Source organism: Antedon mediterranea, chromosome 11 (assembly GCF_964355755.1).
Source record: "Antedon mediterranea chromosome 11, ecAntMedi1.1, whole genome shotgun sequence".
Lineage (NCBI taxonomy): Eukaryota > Metazoa > Echinodermata > Crinoidea > Comatulida > Antedonidae > Antedon > Antedon mediterranea.
This window is the reverse complement of record NC_092680.1, coordinates 12648017-12667391: the sequence shown is the minus strand read 5'-3', so window position 1 is coordinate 12667391 and position 19375 is coordinate 12648017. Positions and strand designations below refer to the sequence as shown.

Genomic DNA, 19375 nt, shown 5'->3' with positions numbered 1-19375 from the left:
ATACTTTTTATTCAATAATTTTATCTACATTATTCATTAAAAATTGTAAAAAATGACGTTTTCAAAAAATGATGTTTGTTATTGTTTAAATAAACAAGTTTAGATTTACTCTTAATCCACTGAAAACTGTATCCTGCTGAACAAAACAATCTTTTAATATACAAATTGACTATTGTATTTATTATTGTTTTGTTAGGTGAAGCAATACATCTGGCGCGTGATTTCGGCTATGTGTGTGAAACCGAGTTCCCGTCTAGGCAGATAGGTGAATATACAGCAAGGCAACACACAGACCCATCTGAACAACAAACAAGAAAGAATATGGTCTTAGCAACAAAGTAAGCCTTTAATAAAACAACCCGAGTTTCCAAAGACAAATTATTAAAGTTTGCTAGTGATTGTTACCTAGGTATTTTATGTGTATAATATATATATATATATGATATATATGATATATAATACGGTATAAATCCAAAGGCAAATAACTGAAAACATGACAATGCAGTGGGTATCATGAGTGGCTGGATCTCAATGGAGTGAAAAGCTAAATCAAAACGATAAAGTAAAACAGCCAGAAAAGTTAGCAGAGCTTTCAGGCAACACTAGCCCTTCATCAGTGTATAATAATATAATATAATATATAATTATGAAGGTAAAGGATTCTGAGCAGGATGATTACTAATAATCAGATTTGATAATTACGAAAATGATAATGATTTTAGTGAAATTGCTAGTTATGATTTTAACCATAATTCTAATTATATTGATCATCATAGAATGATACAACTGGTTGAGGTGGTTGTTTGTTCTGGTGTTATTTCCTAACCATAGTTTAACAATGTTCTTTTTATTTGTTTAGACAAGTTCTTAAAGAAATGCAAGATGTGTTATGTCAAGACCGGTCACCGCTTGGAAACACGCGTGCGCAGCCTATTCTAGAGCCGTCCATTCAACGTTGTTTAACACATTTCAGTATGATAACTCATGGATTTGGAACGCCTGCTCTTTCAGCATCTTTTGCCACACTACAGAACTGTTTAACAGAAATGCTCAAATATATGGAAAAGGCATATCCAAGTATCATATCACCACATGGCGGTGGTAAATTAGACTCTAATTCAAATAAAAGTAACGGTGACAAAGGAGATGATAGAGTAAAAGACGTATGAACAAATGTGATTCGATAAAACGTGTAAAAAACAGGAGGAACGGAGACGCGGTACAAACGCTTCTCAGGTTTGAAGACTGTAAAAGACCAGAATAGTTAGATTTCATTTTTGACCTGTCAGCATGTTTTAATAAAAGAACTGGTCAACTGTTACGTCATGGAAGCTCATGAGACAAGTCTCGATGAGTGTTATGTTTACCGTGTCATCGATCATGTGTTTGTGCGTTACATACTCTAATCAAGGTGCTTAAAATAACAAAAACCAAATAGTGAAAATTGGTAAGCGCTACAACACCAAACTCTATGACAATTATTAATGAGAAGAACATTTTTAGAAAATATTTCTGCCAACTGTTGTTTTAATCAACCCACCTTATACACATCCGTCTATTTACCCATTCTGTGGGTTAACTGTCCGCCAACATTTTTGCTAATTACCTCTTATATAAATGTATATTAAGTTCAAAACGACCGCCGTGCAAATAGATGTGTTTAAAAAAAATATTATTCAAAAGTGGCATGAGATTAGAGCTGATACGATGCTAACCTGTAGCTATATTGTAGATATATTCCTCTTTTTTATAATTTGAAAGATACAGTTGTAACTTAATGTTTTTGATAATAAAACATCATCGACCAAAAAGTATATCGCTTCAAGTAAGAGATAGCACAAGTATAAGGATTGTATTTTTAAACCCACCGAAATTAGCCACATTCAAAGACTTAAAAGTCGATTCACGATCTACAGTACCATGGTTTAGTAATGATAAGACTGTACCACAATTTGATACTTTACGTGTAAATGTAGAATTGAAACTTACGGAACACAATTGTGTTAAGTTTATGTCGACAGTCAACAAAATGTACATTTGTGCAAAATACTTAATAAACGTACTTAAGTATTAAAGATGTATTGTCCCCCAAAAACATGAAAAATGAAGATTAATTAAATCAGACTTTGAATATTATTTTGTAGTGTTAATACAGTTAATCACTTCCATAGAAAAAAAAATGGAAAAAAAAAAAATGTTTTCTCTTATAAAATGACAAAATAAATGGTTAAATTCAATCAAAAATTCATTGGCTGGCAGCCAATTAGAATTTTTTTTGCTTTAAATAAAAATTTTTCTGGTAAATACATTTTTTTTTATCCAATTTTTGATCTAAATTTTATGTTACATTAAAATGGAATATTAAAAAAAAAAAAATTAAGAATTATTTTTTCAGGGGGACAATACATCTTAATTTTTAAATATTTGAGAAGAATTTCATTTTCTTTACAATATTGCTTACCTTGTCGTCGTCTTTAATCAATTTTTTATGACAATATTTATACCTTTCAGAATATTTATGGTTTGATTATTTTACCTTGTACATAAGTGTTTAGAAATTACATCCGAATCAGTATTGTTTAGAAACTATTCATTATTGTAACCCGTTTGTACACAACAGTGTAAACTATATTGATATTTTTAAATCGAAATATCTTGATCGATTTTACTTGTTTTGTGATTCGATACAATTCATTACATTTGTTATATTTTTATTATTTTTAAAACATTTTTACTTTCAACAAAATAACTTGGTAAATATTGAGTTTTAGAAAGAAAAGAAGTAAATGACTAAAGAAAATATTCAGATTGTGTTAAACTATTCTGTTTATTGTAATTAAAAGAATAGTCAATATTTTCACAAGATCACTTTTGTTGTATGTAGTTGGTTGTACCACGTTTGGGTGGTAGGGGTTGGTGGGAGATATAATATATAACATAGACCTGTACAACTCAGTTCAAAATTAATTTCTTATGATATGTTCTCAATTCTGTAAAATTATGCAAAAGCTCATCACGTTTGTCTATGGTTAATTTTGTTTCAATGATTATTATAGTGCAGCGTTTATGAAATATATACAGAATCAATAATTTCTACATTTGAATAATTGTACTCTTTATCTGGGTGACCAAAGCATATGATTAGAAACAAACCTAGTTTTTTTTTATACATTGTTGAAAAATACTATCAATCGGCATCATAAAGGGTCTGTATGGATTTTATGGATTACTAAAATTACTTTAAAATAAACATCGCCAGAGAGTAGTATTATTAGTTTTGTAAAATCCGTGAAATAAGCAAACGTTGAAAAGAATATAAATCAGAATTGTTGCTCATTATGTTTTGGTATAGATATCATTTGATTACTGAATTTCTGGTCATTTTCATGTTACAATCGAATCAATCTGGCATCGTCATTACATAATCTGTTTTTAATTTGTTTTATATATTCTTAAACGGATGGCTTTTTTTCGGACGTATAAGAGTGTATATATACACTTGTTTATTGATATATAAATAAAATATCCTGTAAATTGTAAAAAAAGTTTTCTTCAATCATCAAAAAAATGAGAGGTGCGAATACGTCGTTTTCATACAGTTCTTGTTTAAAGTGTATTGTAAAGTCTTTATTTTTATGTTTGTAAGCTCTTGTAAAAACCTAGTTTTAAGTTTTTTCATCCAATGCCTCACCCTGAATAGTTGTGAAAAAAGTATTAATTGTTTATTAAGCCAATTGTTACAATGTGTAGATATGTATTAGGGTGAAGCGTAGCTGTTTTGTTCAAAGGATTTAAGTCCAGAAATAAAAAAAATAAGAGAAATTTACAATTTGTTGTTGAGTTTTGTTTTAATGCTAAGCTGTAATGACAATTTAGAACACATTAGCCTTCACATTTTTAATCACCCAGCGGACAGTAACATGGAATAAAGAACAATTATAATACACGTTACACTTTAAAATTATCTATTTTTTAATCAAAATAATAGATTTTGATGCAAACAAGTATTATACTGTAGTTACCTGCACGAACAATATGAGAGGTAGCATAGTTCCAAGCAACTAGTTGTACGTCTGCAGCATACAAGCACATTCTCCGTAAATGTTCAATGTTGCTACTACACATTGATTTATAATGTTTAATATAATGTTAGCAAACAAGACAATACAATACAAAAGCACAACGTCGATCATACAAAAGAAACGAATGTCTTTTTTAGCGTGCAAGCTCTTTTCTACCATTTCCACATTTTGCTAGTTATCATTACATAATTTAAATAAAAAGCAAAAGGTAATAATGGTAACAGAAAAGCTCAAATGTAGTAAAATAAACGTATACATCTATTTAGAATTATTAAACATTAACTTATCACACTCTTAATAAGGAAATTATACCAGGTGACCTTTAACTTAAAAAAGAATGTTTGTTACTGAAAATACATAATAGAGGGCGCACTTCAAACGATAGGGGGCTCACTTGTATTTTTTAAAGTAGCAAAGGACGTAAAGTACCGGTAAAGGGACAGGGTATATCTTGCCTTTTTTACAGAACAAATTGCTAGCTATGAAGGCTATGAAGGCTATATGTGATAATTGGTGTTTACTATAGACCACCATCTGAAGGTTTCAACTCGATTGTTAACATTTCTAAAGCCATTGAAAACATACTATATAAGTTTAACTCTCGTACACATGATGTTATTCTCCTCGGAGACTTTAACTTACCTGACATTATATGGAATAAGGATGTTTTACAATGTCATGCATCTAACAATTCCAAAGGTCATTGACACTGTTTTGAATTCTTGTCATTTGTTTCAATGCAATTTGTTTCCTACTTGTTCTGATCATGTTCTTGATCTTGTTTTATCAAACAATAATTTGTGCAATAATGTAACAACAGGCCTTAATATATTTGATTCTGATCATAGTTCTTCAAGTATCGATTAACCCATTTTAAACAATCAGAATCATACAAATAGTTTCAATAGTTCGAGAATAATGTACAACTTTAAAAAACTCAATGTGAATGATTTCAACACAACTCTTTTCTATGCTCCTTGGGATATTCTTAATTTTGCTTTAGATGTGAATGATGCTACCGGCATGTTTTATTCGTTAGTTGAAGGTGCCATTAAAGACCTTGTTCCAGTGAGTCGCCCCAAGCCTAAATTTCCCCCATGGTATGATCAAGAACTTTACACTATGCTCAAAGCAAAAGAGAGTTATTTTAGAATAAAAAAGAAAAGGGGTAATAGGCTTGATATAGAGAATTTTAGGATAGCTAGAAGTAATTTTTAAAAAATGTGTAGATTAAAGTAAAAAAGTACTGTATATTAATTCTTTATCAGTTAACATGGGTGAAAACCCAAAGCACTTTTGGTCTTGGGTGAATACAACTAGGAAAGATTCCAGCACCCCGTCTGTTATTCAATATGACAATGATAGCGCTTATACAGTTCTAGGGCCACTATGTTTAACAATTATTTTTATTCTTTATTTAGCCAAGATGCTGCAATGGACCATCCAGACCTTCCTGAGTATACTGCTGATCAATTATCATTTATATCTGTTACACGGGCGGAGATTGAAAGGGAACTTAAGACAATTGACCCTCGCAAGGCCTCTGACCCAGATGGTGTAAGTAACACTCTTCTTGTCACCGGGGTATCCTCGCTTTCACTTCCTTGATGATGATTTTTGATCGTTCACTTGTGGAGGGAACTTTTCCAGATATATGGAAAACAGCCAACATCTGCTCAATATTCAAAGGAGGTGCTCGGAATAATGTTAAGAACTACAGACCAGTTTCACTCCATTGTACTATTTCCAAAGTATTTGAGAGAATGATTTATAATCATATATCTCAGCATGTTTCTCCCCTTTTGAGTGAGTCTCAACACGGCTTTACTCCGGGGAGATCATGCCAAACTAATCTGGCTACTTTATTAAGTACAGCGTATTCTTCTATAGACAACAAACAGCAATGTGATGTTATACAGATTTCTCACGTGCTTTTGACGGGGTGTCACATAAGTTCCTTCTCTACAAGTTGAACAGATTTGGTATCATTGGCAAACTACACCAGCTACTATCATCTTACGTGAGTGGAAGGCAGCAGAAACTTCTTGTTAAGGGTCAATTGTCAAATTGGTTACCTATTCTTTCTGGTGTTCCGCAGGGCTCAGTGTTGGGTCCTTTATTATTTAACATTTTATCAACGATTTTACCACAATTCCAAAATTTTCCAAGTTTCTTTTATTTGCGGATGATATTAAATTATATCGTATTATTTCTTCTAATGACGATGCAGTATTACTACAGGAGGATTTGGATGGTCTAGTGCAGTGGTCTAATTCTTAGGGTATGAAACTAAATGCCTCCAAATGTAAGTCAATGAATATTACTCTTAAATCAACACTCAACATTCATGTATTTATCAAATTAATAATCAGAACTTGGACAAAGTCCAATACCATAAGGATCTGGGAATATTCTTTGATTCCAAACTTTAATTTTCCAAGCATATTAACCACATTGTTAGTAACAGTAATAGAATGGTTGGCTTCATTTGGAGGCACTGTAGGGGAATTAGCTACCCCAAACCCCTTGTTAATTTGTTCAAAACGTTTGTTAGACCTAATTTAGAATTATCCTCTGTTATTTTTAATTCAATTTCTGATATTCATGCCACAAGGCTTCAACGTGTTCAAAATAAGTTTGTTAGGTTTCTTTGTAAACGTTTTGATGTTGATAATTGTCTTGAGCCTCTCAAGTTTAGAAGAAGTATGTCTGATGTTTCTTTATAAGAGTGTCAATTGTCTGTTTAGTTGCGACTGTTGCTCTCTTTTTAGTTTACATGCTCCTTCTCGTAAAACCAGAGTCAAGTTTACTTTCTATGTTCCGTTTAATAGAGTAAATGTCTCGAAAAGGGGGTTTCAGACACGCTTACATTCCTTGTATAACCAGTAAAGTGAGTCTAATGCAAATTTTGATATTTTCTTCAATAGTTTTTCTTCATTCAAGGAAGACTCATTGTATTCTTTTTTAAATAATCGTGCTCAATAGGCTTTTTTTACTATTGACTTATTTATTTAAGTTTGCTTTATATAGAGTATTTATCGTATCTGTTTATGTTTCATACCTTTAAGTGGCAACTTTCGTTGCTGTTGGATTTGAAGAAATAAAATTTAAAAAAAATTAAAAATAAAATAATTCGTGATAGTACAAGGTATTATTAATTTAACTGATATAATAAGTCTATTAAATAAATATTTTTACAGACGGTTTATAAATAATTATTGTTTATTATAAACTAGGCCTATTCAATGTATGTTCGTTTAGCATAACGTTGGTGATAAATAATGGTTAAACAGTATAAAAGTTCATCAATATAGTTTAGAAAAAGTGTTTTGTTTGTTGAGGTTATGAAAAAGGGAATTAGGCCTAAAACCTTTGAATTTAGCAAGTATTATAATGTTAAACCGATATATTATGCATTTATTATATTTTCTCCCATATTTGAACAAAAAGATGTGGATGTCTCGCTAAGGTCAACACATTGATGAATAATAAAGGTTATAAAGAAAGTTCTACTAACATCTGATTTGCAAGGATGGACCGGAATCGGTATGTCAGAGACATACTAATGGCTCTGTAGTATGTGTGTAAATGCTGCCCCCTATCGATACAGACCTGGATTACTGAAGGCTGAGTACAGTGCAGTGTTGTGAACATATCTCTGTAAAAGAATAGATGATGATTCAATTATTATTATCAAATAAAAGCATAGGATTGTATTATTTAATGGTAACCTGCATTATTGTTATGCCCAAATGCCAAGAGATTTCTTTATTGTTATATCAATCGTAGTTTGAGAAGCTCATCATATATTGAAATTATTTTAACCTACCGTCGTTTATTAGATAATATAAGGTAAGTACAGTTAATTACCAAATAATATTGAAGATGAAGGTTATGATATTAATCTTTGTATTATTATTCTTGAAGCTAATTTTTTTTAAAGTGTTATAGTCGTATTGCATATTTAAAACAGGTGATTCAAAGCCTAGAAGACAACAAATGTGAAGCGGTTGTCTAGTACAGTTTATCCATTGGCAATACCGTACATTTAGTAATAATCCAAATTGTCAAATTACGGCGAGGCGTATTTATGTCAACCTTTAAATATAATAAAAACAATCTATACGATCATAGACACTATAGTATTACATGATGTTAAAAAACAATATTCAATATATAGAGCATCTTAATTTAGGTCTTAGAGAACATTATTTTTCATTAATAATAAACAAACAAATTCCTCTATAACTATTTTCTGTGCAGTATGTTGCCCTCTAACATCGGTGCTGGAATTTTAATAATTATTCAATTAATTGTTTCGATAAATGTGCCACAAAACTTTGGTATAATTGAGATATCGAGTATACAAGTTGATCAATTACTGCACTATGTTTGATTTTGCATTGTAATTGGTCTATAACAGAACTGTTGAATAATATATAACCATGGAAAATGTCACGTGTGATTAAACAATCGATTTTACAATTTAGCTAAATTAAACCAACCTCGTTATAACAACATTGGTATTGAATTTAAAGCATGTCTATGCTACAATAGCAGCTCAGACTCCAGATGCTGTATCTACGCTCCTGACATAACATACATAAAACATCATGCAAGTAAACAGCGAGATCATGGGAGAAAAAGCCAAAGAAGCCGAAGGGAATCCGCCGCCTCCAAATGACCGATTGCAAATATTTGGAGAAAATACATCTATTCACGGAATAAAAAACATCACTACAGGTAACAGGTGGAGCCGAAGGTGAGCATTTCATTTTATTTCGTGTTATCAAATGTATTATGCACCCAAAAGTTTGTTCTGTAAGGACCACTAATTCAATTCAACTTTTATATCGAACAAACTGTCCATATGTATATAATACCAGGGAAGAGTAAACTTACAACTATAATCTTTGGCAAATATTGTAAATTGTTAAAACTGCATAGAAATGAGCGAAATGAAACCTTATAAAAGTATTATAGTATTATTACATGACACAACTTTGTATTATTTCTCCTTACTTACTTACAATTTCATAACGTGTTAACTATTATTTTATGTTAATTCTTATTATGTATGTACTTATTTTTGTTTCCACATCTATGGTATGAGTGAGTGAGTGGCCGAGCGGTTAAGACAGTGGAACCGTAATTACGTAGCCATAACATCAGTTCGAGGCTCACTCACTCCATGGTTCTGGTGGTAGAACGAGTCTTCTCGGATAAGGACTATAAACCGTAGGTCCAGTGTACACATCTAGCTCGTGTGCACTTTAAAGAACCTAGTACATCTTTCGAGACGAGTAGGGGGTTACCCCGGTGTATTAGTACATCACAGCCACTGATCACCAACTGGGCCCTCTGGGAGACCAGTCTTTGACTGAAGAGGTTACCCAGTATAAATATAAATTTCAATCTGTAAAGAATTGCGCCTCGGCTGCAAAAAGAAAACAATAAATTATTATTATTACAAGTGTAATTTCACTCTTCACTGATATATACAAACACAAGGGAAAAATACATTGTTGAATAACCATCAATGATGAAGGAGAGAGTGATCATCTTCGGCTGGATGGACTACCCTTATATAATATTTATTGTTGAAATAAAGAAATCGGTATAAATAATTCATATAACCAGTATATTGTTCTTTGAGCAGTTACTATTCCATTGCATACTTACACGTACATCACAATAAATTATATATGAATATGAATGCTATGAATCAGATATCTTAATTTTTTATTTATTCTTGTATGTATGTTTCTATTGTCTCACATTTTGTTTCTATATTTTATTCGACTGAAAAAAAGTATATATTTCAGTAGATTATGACTACTATAAAAAGGGACAATGTATTGGGTGTCCTCTTAATATGGGTAACTGTAATTGTAATAATAAGAAGAATAAGAATAATACCATAATAATATAGCAGATAGTTTAATTCTTTTTTACAGTGGAATGAAGAAAGAGTGAATGTGATGTCACGCACGACTTTCATTCAATATTCAAAATTTCATTTCAATATCATATCTCAGAATAACAAATATGTGTTTCTTCATAAACAGTACTAAATTCAATATTCTTATAAAACAATAAAGAACAAATGAAATCAATAGCTTTTCAGGTGCATTATGTGGACGGTGATCGAAAGAACACTATTTACCTTTCTTGTACAGCGTATTAAATTTTAATCACCTTTGATATAAGGTTCCCAATTTTTGAAATATTTGCCATAAAGAAATGCCCTATATTAAGTATTATGAAGGAGATGTTTGGCTAGCAACAAAGATTATGTGGCCGTATTCACCAATCACACTTAAGTGCGATATTTCCCTTAACTATTAAGTATTTCACTTAACTCAATAAATAAAGTATTTCCCTTAAATGGTATTTACTTAGATAGGAGATTTTTTTCAATTGTAAGGGTAAGTGTTTCCTTTAGCCTAAGTGTGATTGGTGAATACGGCAACTGTGTTTTAATGATGTCGAAATTGTTTCTTATGATAAAGCTTCTTTTTTTTAACAAATCTTTTGTGACGCTTATAAATTATATATAAACGTAGGTTTCGTCAAGATGCATTATTTAACAATACGAACGGTAAATCAATTATTATTATTTTCTTATGTACACAACCCATCAATTTATCAACATTGATTTCGAGTTCATTATACACTAATTGGACATTACCAAAGTAATAATAATTTCAATCTTCCCTGACATTACCAAGCACCACCGTTATTCATGCAATCCAACCCTGTTTCCTTTACTAAGTGTTCTTCGAAAGAGTTGGTTTATACGCATGCGTATTTATAGGATACACAATGTGAAAAGAAAATCATATCTCAGGAATCTTTTAATAAATATAAATGTTATCCAGTTACAATAGATAACACATAGGCCTAAGCTGCTAGGAAGAGGGACAGGAATGTATCTTCACATTTATGGTTAAATATATTAATAAATAATGATGCAAAAATGTTATAAATCAATATTACTAGTTTTACTCAACCGTCTGGAACTACCGCAAACAAATATTTTACTAATGTTGAGCAGAAACTATTTTCTACTTTATTTTCAGTAACCACACCAAAATAAGATGTTTTGGATTGTTGTATTTTAGAATTTATTTAAAGATGTATTGTCCCCCAAAAAATGAAAAATAAAGATGAAAAAAATCAAATTTTGAATAGACCGTTTTGTAGTTAACATAAAGTTATTCACTTCCACCGAAAAAAAATCCGAAAAAAAAATTGATTTCGCTTATAAAAAAATCAAAATAAGTTTACCATTTTTTCGAACTCATCGGCTCAGAAATTAGGCCGGTATAGCTAACTCATACATATGCATGATATGTTAATGAGCATCCACACAGCAGAGATCTGATCTAACAATGGACGATGTACGTTGTATGTACAACAACACCACCACCAGAGATCGACGCGACTCGACTGTGGGTTTTTCCCTGGCCTGATCGTATAAATATGTAAAGCTGAGCTGTTAATTTGTCGGTAAGTAGGCCTAGACGGTTATTTTAAATATAATAATATTATATATAACGCAATAATAACAGGAAGGTAAATTAATTAACTTAGCGTGGGATTTTTTCAGTTCAGGGCTAGGCCTAGAATAATTAATACATGCTGCTGCATATTACTAGGCTAGTAGCAAGCAGACTGTGACAATCGGGTCCATGCAGAAGATGCCCAGCTAGGCCCTATACATTGTACTCTTCATAGGCTGGCCTAGGCTATATGCCATCAATCTTAGCTACCGATATTCACGTATGTTTTCTCAAATTTACCAGACCCACCCGATTGTTTCCTTCAAGATATTCAAAGTAAAATTTTTAAATTTATATGGAACGGAAAACCCGATAAAGTCAAAAGAAAAGTCATGCTTAACAATTTTGACGAAGGAGGGTTAAAAATTCCCCATATTAAGAGTTACTGTACATCTCTCAAATCATGTTGGGTGAAAAGATATCTTGATGGAAATCAATCCAAGTGGAAAGTGTTTTTAAAAAGTAAGATTAAAGAGGTTGGAGGAAATATTGTTTTCGAAACCAACTTTTCTAAATCTTCAAAAATATTAAAACAATTTGAAAGGTTCCATAAAGATATACTCTCTGCGTGGAGTGAATACAATTTTGTAGAACCGTATACGATAGAGGACATCTTAAATCAATCTTTATGGAACAACTCATGTTTTGATAAAAGAGAATTTAAAGTTGAAAAAAATTGGTTGGTTAAAAATGTAAACTATGTAAAAGATATCGTGAACAAAGAAGGGAAAATATTAGAACTAGACGAATTTAACCAAAAATATAATTTTAAACCAGACTTCTTATTATATCACCAGATTGTAAATTCAATTCCAAAGCTCTGGAAACAGAAATTAATTGAACAAGGTATAAACACAACTAATGAAGTTGAATCCAAATTACAGACATTCATTTCTGTGAAAACGAGAAATTGTCATTATGTCTATAAACACATTATATTAAAAAATGTTGAAGAGCCAATTGGAATTGAATCCAAATGGGAAAAGGAGTTTGACAACAAACTTAATTGGAAAAACCTTTTCTCAAATTTACACGCCTGTACAAATGACACTAAGCTAAAAAATGTTCAATTTAAATTTATTCATCGTATAATTTATACAAATACAATGCTCTTTAAGATGTCAAAGGTCGATTCACCAATGTGTAGTTTTTGCAAGGAAAAGCAGGAAACGCTGCTACATATGTTCTTTGAATGTGATCTGGTAAAGAACATTTGGGAAAATGTAAAACAATATATGTATCGAAATATCAACAATAACTTAATTATCACCAAAGAAAGTATATGTTTTGGTTTTGGAAAAACACACAGTGATGCAAACATTTTAATTTTAATTACAAAGTGGTACATATTTAGTTGCAAAATCAAAAAACAATTACTTAATTATAATCATTTATTTCACATTTACCAAAAATACAAGGCAACCATATTATTAGCAAAATGATTATTATTAAGTGTATTTTTGCGCTACATTATTTTTTTTTTCTTTATTTTCATTACTCTCTTATTTTTGAGAGAGTATTATTATATCGTTTTAATAGTTACGTTGCCTTTATATATTAATTTTGTATTATGTATGTGATGAAATGAAATAAAAAAAATTAAAAAAAAAAAAAAATCAATCTTAGCTACATTCCGAAAATACAGCCAGCTTGCTGTACCATATATATTTACTAGTTGAAGCTTGTTTAACTAATTTTTATGATAAAAATAAAACAAAACATTTTTCAGGGAAAATGGTTGCAATACAAGCCTGAAATTGAGAACCTTCCAGCAGCACTGTACAAGTAGACAGAGGGGAAAAGCCAGCTTAGCCATTTTACAACACAAACAAATGTTCTCTGTACTGTAGTATTAGTAAGTCAAATATTTATTTTCTCTTTTTATAAGTTATAACATTATAAGTAATGTGTTTTAATTACCATAGAAAGGTAGTACAATATACTTATTTGACTATGTCAAAGTAAGCAATTTCACTAGCCCAATTTTGCACTAAATATGCATGATCTATTTTTTCCAGATTTTCATACTTTGCTTTTACTTTTTTTAAAGACGTTGAGCTGATGAAGACTGGAACAGAGGTCACCCAAAGACAACAATGATAGACTCGGTATTGGAATATGATTGGATATTGCAGGAAAAATATTTCTGACTCTCCTGCTGCATTCGGCCAATATGTTCTTGTCCAGCTTGTAAAATATTGTATAATTTTTTTTGTATTATATGTACAGTATATTATTTTGTAAACATAACATTCAATAAATAAAAAAAAACTACTACAACAGTACACAGGATAAATTCTTCAAATTTACTTACACATAATTTTACTGTAAATATTACAGTGCAAAAGGAGTTAATAAAATATATATATACAGTATATCTTATTGAATTCCTGTATTGTTTTTTGTGTCAATTTGTCTACTAATTATCAATGTGTTGATTGTGGCAGTAATCACGACAGCTATAATCTTCTAAGATCGCTCACATCCATTACAAAGTGTCATTTTAATAGTAAGAAACGTTTCAATAAATTGTGAATGTTGCCACTGTACGATACATTTTATGTTTCTCACTACTTGCTCTTATTGTTCAATCAATCAACCTAAAAAAAAAAGAAATTTGTGTCAAAATATCTGCATAAAATGTTTATTTGCGAAATGTTAATTTGAACCTATTGCATTTGATACAGAAAATATTTTTAAAATATTGCATCAGTAAAACATCCAAAACAATATTATTTAGATATTTTTTATTTTTTTTATTTTCACTGCCGAATAGATAGTTGAAATCTTTAAAAATTAAACCAATTCATCATGATTAAAACAAAAATACATCCCTTCTGGTGGTGGTCTACTGTAGCCCTAGCTAGCAGTGTACTGCCTAGGCCTACTACACTCTACTTCTAGAGACAGAAGTAGGCAGCAGTTAGGCTACTCGAGACTGTCAGTGCTAGTAGTAGTAGTAGACTAGTAGTACAGTAGCAGCAAATTCGGGCCTAGGCCTAGCTAGCCCTCTCCTGTTAGCGAAACAAAAACTCACCTAAATGAATAAGATTCAACATCAAAGTTACCAACTGTAATTCTAACTTAGCATTCTGCTAGCTATAGTTTTCGTGTTTTCTTCAAGATTCGTCTCGCATCACTACTCGACTCTCTCGCACGCATGCATTGCTATCGTTGTTGTTGGCTGTTGATTTGGAAAGCATCATCATCCACACGATGTATCCATACAATATGAATATTTATGAGCTAACTCAGGTCAAGGGTTAAATTAAACCGGAACACATTTGTCTTCCAGACAAATAGCTTCCGGTTGGTTAATTTTTGCATTAAATTGCGATTTTCCCGTGTAAAAAATTATTTTTTTCAATCCAAATTGAGGTCAAAGTGAATAACTTTTATGTGCAATTAAAATGGCCTATTCAACAAAAATATTGGAAAAAATTTTTTTTTTCAGGGGGACAATACATCTTTAAGGAGAAACTTCTGTCTTTAATTCGTTTTGACTTATCACACTCACCAACGTGTTCTTGGTTTTAGTTAGAAATGCTTTCTAATTACCATAATTTATTTATTGGCATTCATGTACTTGTTTACAGACTTTTGTGGACGGTGGTGTTGTGTGTTTCCTTTGTAACTCTAACATATCAAGTGTTCTCTTCTGTTAATGTGTACTTGGAGTTTGAAACAAAAACACTAAATTTCAGCAGAAGTATAGAGGACCACAGGAATTTCCCAACGTGGTCATTTGCAGTGCAAACATGTTCAGGTATTGTACTCATTTTTACGTTCAAGTGATCATAAAAAGAAGTATCTTAAGAAAAGTATGTTTCTATTTCTGACAGAAGAAGAAAACTTTTTCGATTATTTGAACACAATATTAAACTTAAACACTCCCTTCGTTTCGTTTTACCGGATGTTGCAGCTGGTCACTATCTAATTGATTGTTGACATTCAAGTTAGAAACATGTCTAGGTATACGCCTAGTTGTACTTTGCTACCTCCGTTGCTATCCATAGACTCCATTTATTTCCGCGCTTTTTTTTTGGAGGAAATCCTAATAGTGACCTTCTTTTTTAGAGCAACAAGCGTATTGAAAGACTTTGGTGGTCTTACGAACTATTACTTTAACGGGCTATGGTATCTTAAAACACTGTTTCCTTCAGTCAGTTTCATAAAAGAAAGTCATGAATCTCCATTAGAGTTCGAAGATGAGTTCCCAGGCGGCGGTGACGTCAAGACATTTATTGAACGAAGCGGACATCGTATTGAATCTATGCTGAGGGTGTAAGTGATACTGAGTCCCAATTTTTTTTTCTCTTTAGTGTCTTTGATCGCACTACTAATAGCATGTTTATACAATTTAATTACATTTTGTTTATGTTTTGAATTGTCAAAATATTTTATTCGCTGTATAAGATTGACTGTTCTATTCTAATTCGTCTTCGTTTGTAACAATTGACTTTTTGTTGTGTGTTACTAGATGCTATTTTAATGGAGAACCATGTACAGCTGATGACTTTAAGAAAACGATAACGAATTATGGTCTATGCTACAGATTTGTCCCGCCATCTAGTAACCTTATCAATGGAACCGGTAAGATTCATATTGGCGGCCGTTGATTTCAGGCGCCGTTTATTTTTACCGCTCATTTCGGCCGCTGTATAACCGCTACACTAAAAAAGAGACGTATTAAGGCGTTCCATGATTTGCGCCGACATTATTAAATGATCAAAACATTTTTAACGTTGTTTATTAAAAAATATACATCTAATAATGTATGTATTGCATGTAAACGTTTACAGTACCATCCAGAAAACATATCTGTTTTTCTGCGGACTAAATTCGGACAGTTCAGTTTCATGTTCCAGAATCTGTGAGGCATAATATGAATCAAATTCATTCAGTAAAATATTAAATACATGTACATTTTGTTTTATATTCAGGCACGACGTACGGGTTAACATTGATTTTAAATGTAGAGCAATACGAATATTATTCAGCTCCGAGAGAAAATATAGGATTTAGAATTTCAGTGACAAACAAAAATGACATTCCGGATTTAGAATCTTCTGGTATTGATGTTTCACCAGGAACGCAAACACAAATTGCAATTAGAAAATCTAAGGTAATGCGATTCAATTCAACCTATTAAAATCCATAAGCATTGAGACAAAAAGTGATGTTTATTGAACATGGCGTCCATTCTTTTATATAGTATATGCAAAAATCTATTTATAGTTCCATACAACGTATGTTGAATAGTTGTGATATTCTTGTTGCTTGTGTTTGCAAACATATGCTCTATAACCAAAATATGTATTATAGATGGTGTGTATATATATATTTATTTTTTTCTTTTTTTGTTTTTTGACATGGATAAAATATTACTAAAATAAATGAAATTGATTGATTGAAATTTATAAGGAATTTTGCGCCCTCAAACGGTTTGCTTTGATTGACATCCAATTAATTTATTTACTGTTAAACCATGTTTCTTCCATGGTTTAACCATTTCTCTCTACTCCATGGTTGTAACCATTTCTCTCTATTTGTTTCCACAGACTATTAATCTACCTAAACCATATGGTGAATGTGTTGAAGAGGGCGCTCGTTTGCTTAAGTATTTAAGTGAACCTTATACACAGAATAAATGTCTTATGGAATGTGAATCAGAGTTTATGGTTCAAAATTGCTCGTGCAGAAATTATTATTTACCAGGTGAAATAAATAAATAGTTACTTCTATTTACTACATTAAAAAATATTTGATTAAATTAAAGCCGAAATAAATTCAGAATACAATAACGATAACAATAACAATGTTGATGAAACCGGCCAAAAATTCCATCTAATTTAAAGAGAGAAATTCACGTGACTATAGTATTGCAATCATCCTTCTAATTTGATTATACGCTAAAACATGTATCTTCAGCTGGGTTTGATATTCAAGTTGTATCCATCTTAAAACATTTCATTACTCTCACAACGTTAAATTCCATTATTTTTTTAATTCCTTATTTCAGGGCGAAATATCTCATTTTGTTCACCAAAGCAAATATCTGAATGTTATCACCATAGTTACTGTAAGTATTCAAAACATTCATCGCATTAAATAATATATGCATAGACCTACAATCTGTATAACTACCAACCCATAAAACGACAGGTATTTATTTATTGCATCACATCCATAACAAATGTTCACTGTGTATAAAATTACTAAACAATGCAATGGTTCCACAAGTTTATTTTTCGAATGTTTAAAATAATTTGTGTTTCAGCCATTTTTTCATGTATGAGAAATGAAATATGTGATTGTCCGGAGGAATGTATACAAGAGGTGTACAAAACGTCGATGTCGTTCAGTGCTTATCCATCGAGTGGTGTAGCAGATATAATGCATGTGGCAGAAGATTTAGAAATGATGGCAATGGCTTTAGGATATTATATCAGGTTTGTAAATTAGTTAAATTGATGGGAATCAATATAAAGTAGACCCCTGGATGTGCATGGGTCTATCTTGCATGATCCAGCACGGAGGTGTAGTCAGAGACAGAGACATTGTCGATACGGTTTATCGCAAATAGCTTGATTTCACGAGGAACGTCATTGCACATTGCATAATGGAAAGGGTTTGGGAGCAAACGTCACAACGCGTACGTACAAACAAGAAATCATGTACGTACGCGTAGTTACGTTTGCTCTAAAACCCTTCCAAACATGCGTCGCGCACGCTATTTGTGATAAACCTTATAACCAGTCTTAGTGAAAAATGTTGGAAAATCCAATAAACTCTCATCAACACTAAAAAACTTCTTTGTCAATGACCAAATAACAAATCATATTTTGAACGAATCAGAGATACGATTTAGTAATCATTTGGTTTACTTATTTCAGTCTACTTACTTCATATGACGTATACGAGAAAGATTTGCATGATCTGTACTTTTACTTTCTAAATACTACAAGAGATGCCATGGACACAGTAAAACCAGAATACCAATTCGGCCACAATGACCTGTTGAATTGTTCATCATTGTTTACGTACCTCTACGAGTTTACATACAGTATTAAATACACCATTATATTGGATATTTACAATAAAATATTCCTAGACTCTGTATATACCGATCCCCAGTATTCAACTGAGTATAATTCGTCGATTTACTTCAAAATAAAAAATATAACTGAATATTACATTGGGGAATTTGGTCAAGATGTAGAATTAAGAAGTGAGCTGAATATGTGTGGTGCTCAGGTTGATGATCTTGAAGGCTGGAACAACACGATGGGTGAACAGGTTTATGATTACATGTTTGATGTCATTTATAAAGACCAGTATGTATATATAAACGATCTGTTTGTCAACAAGTTGGAAGTGTTGATACAAGAAAACGACAGATTAGAATTGACTGCAGAATTTATCAGGTAACGGTACAGGTATTTAACATATGTCATCATCATAGTTTAGATATTAACATATCATTGGAATAAATTTAAGGATTTTATATTTGGAAATATTTCAATAGAATTTTCAACAAAACTATATTCACATTTGTCACCAACCATACAACAATATACAATCTACGTTAAAATACTTTACCATTAAAATGTTTCTATATTTTTTTAGAAATAATGTTGCCCGAGTTCATATTTACTTTGAAACATTGAAAGTGGAAGAACTGATTGATCAACCAAAATACAAACTATTTTCTCTCATATGTAAGTA

The 19375-nt window shown here is 31.4% G+C and overlaps 1 protein-coding gene across 5 annotated transcripts in view; it reads left to right on the top strand.

The window, feature by feature from the left end:
* Positions 1–3557, top strand: part of LOC140062098 (transcription factor AP-2-alpha-like) — a 125353-nt gene extending 121796 nt beyond the window's left edge. For all 5 annotated transcript variants that reach the window (XM_072108149.1, XM_072108150.1, XM_072108146.1 and 2 more), the window contains 2 exons: positions 197–338; positions 860–3557. In XM_072108149.1, coding sequence (XP_071964250.1) covers positions 197–338; positions 860–1169 — 452 coding nt within the window. In that variant the 3' untranslated portion in view covers positions 1170–3557. The remainder of the gene's footprint in view (positions 1–196; positions 339–859) is intronic.
* The last annotated feature ends 15818 nt before the right edge of the window (positions 3558–19375 follow it).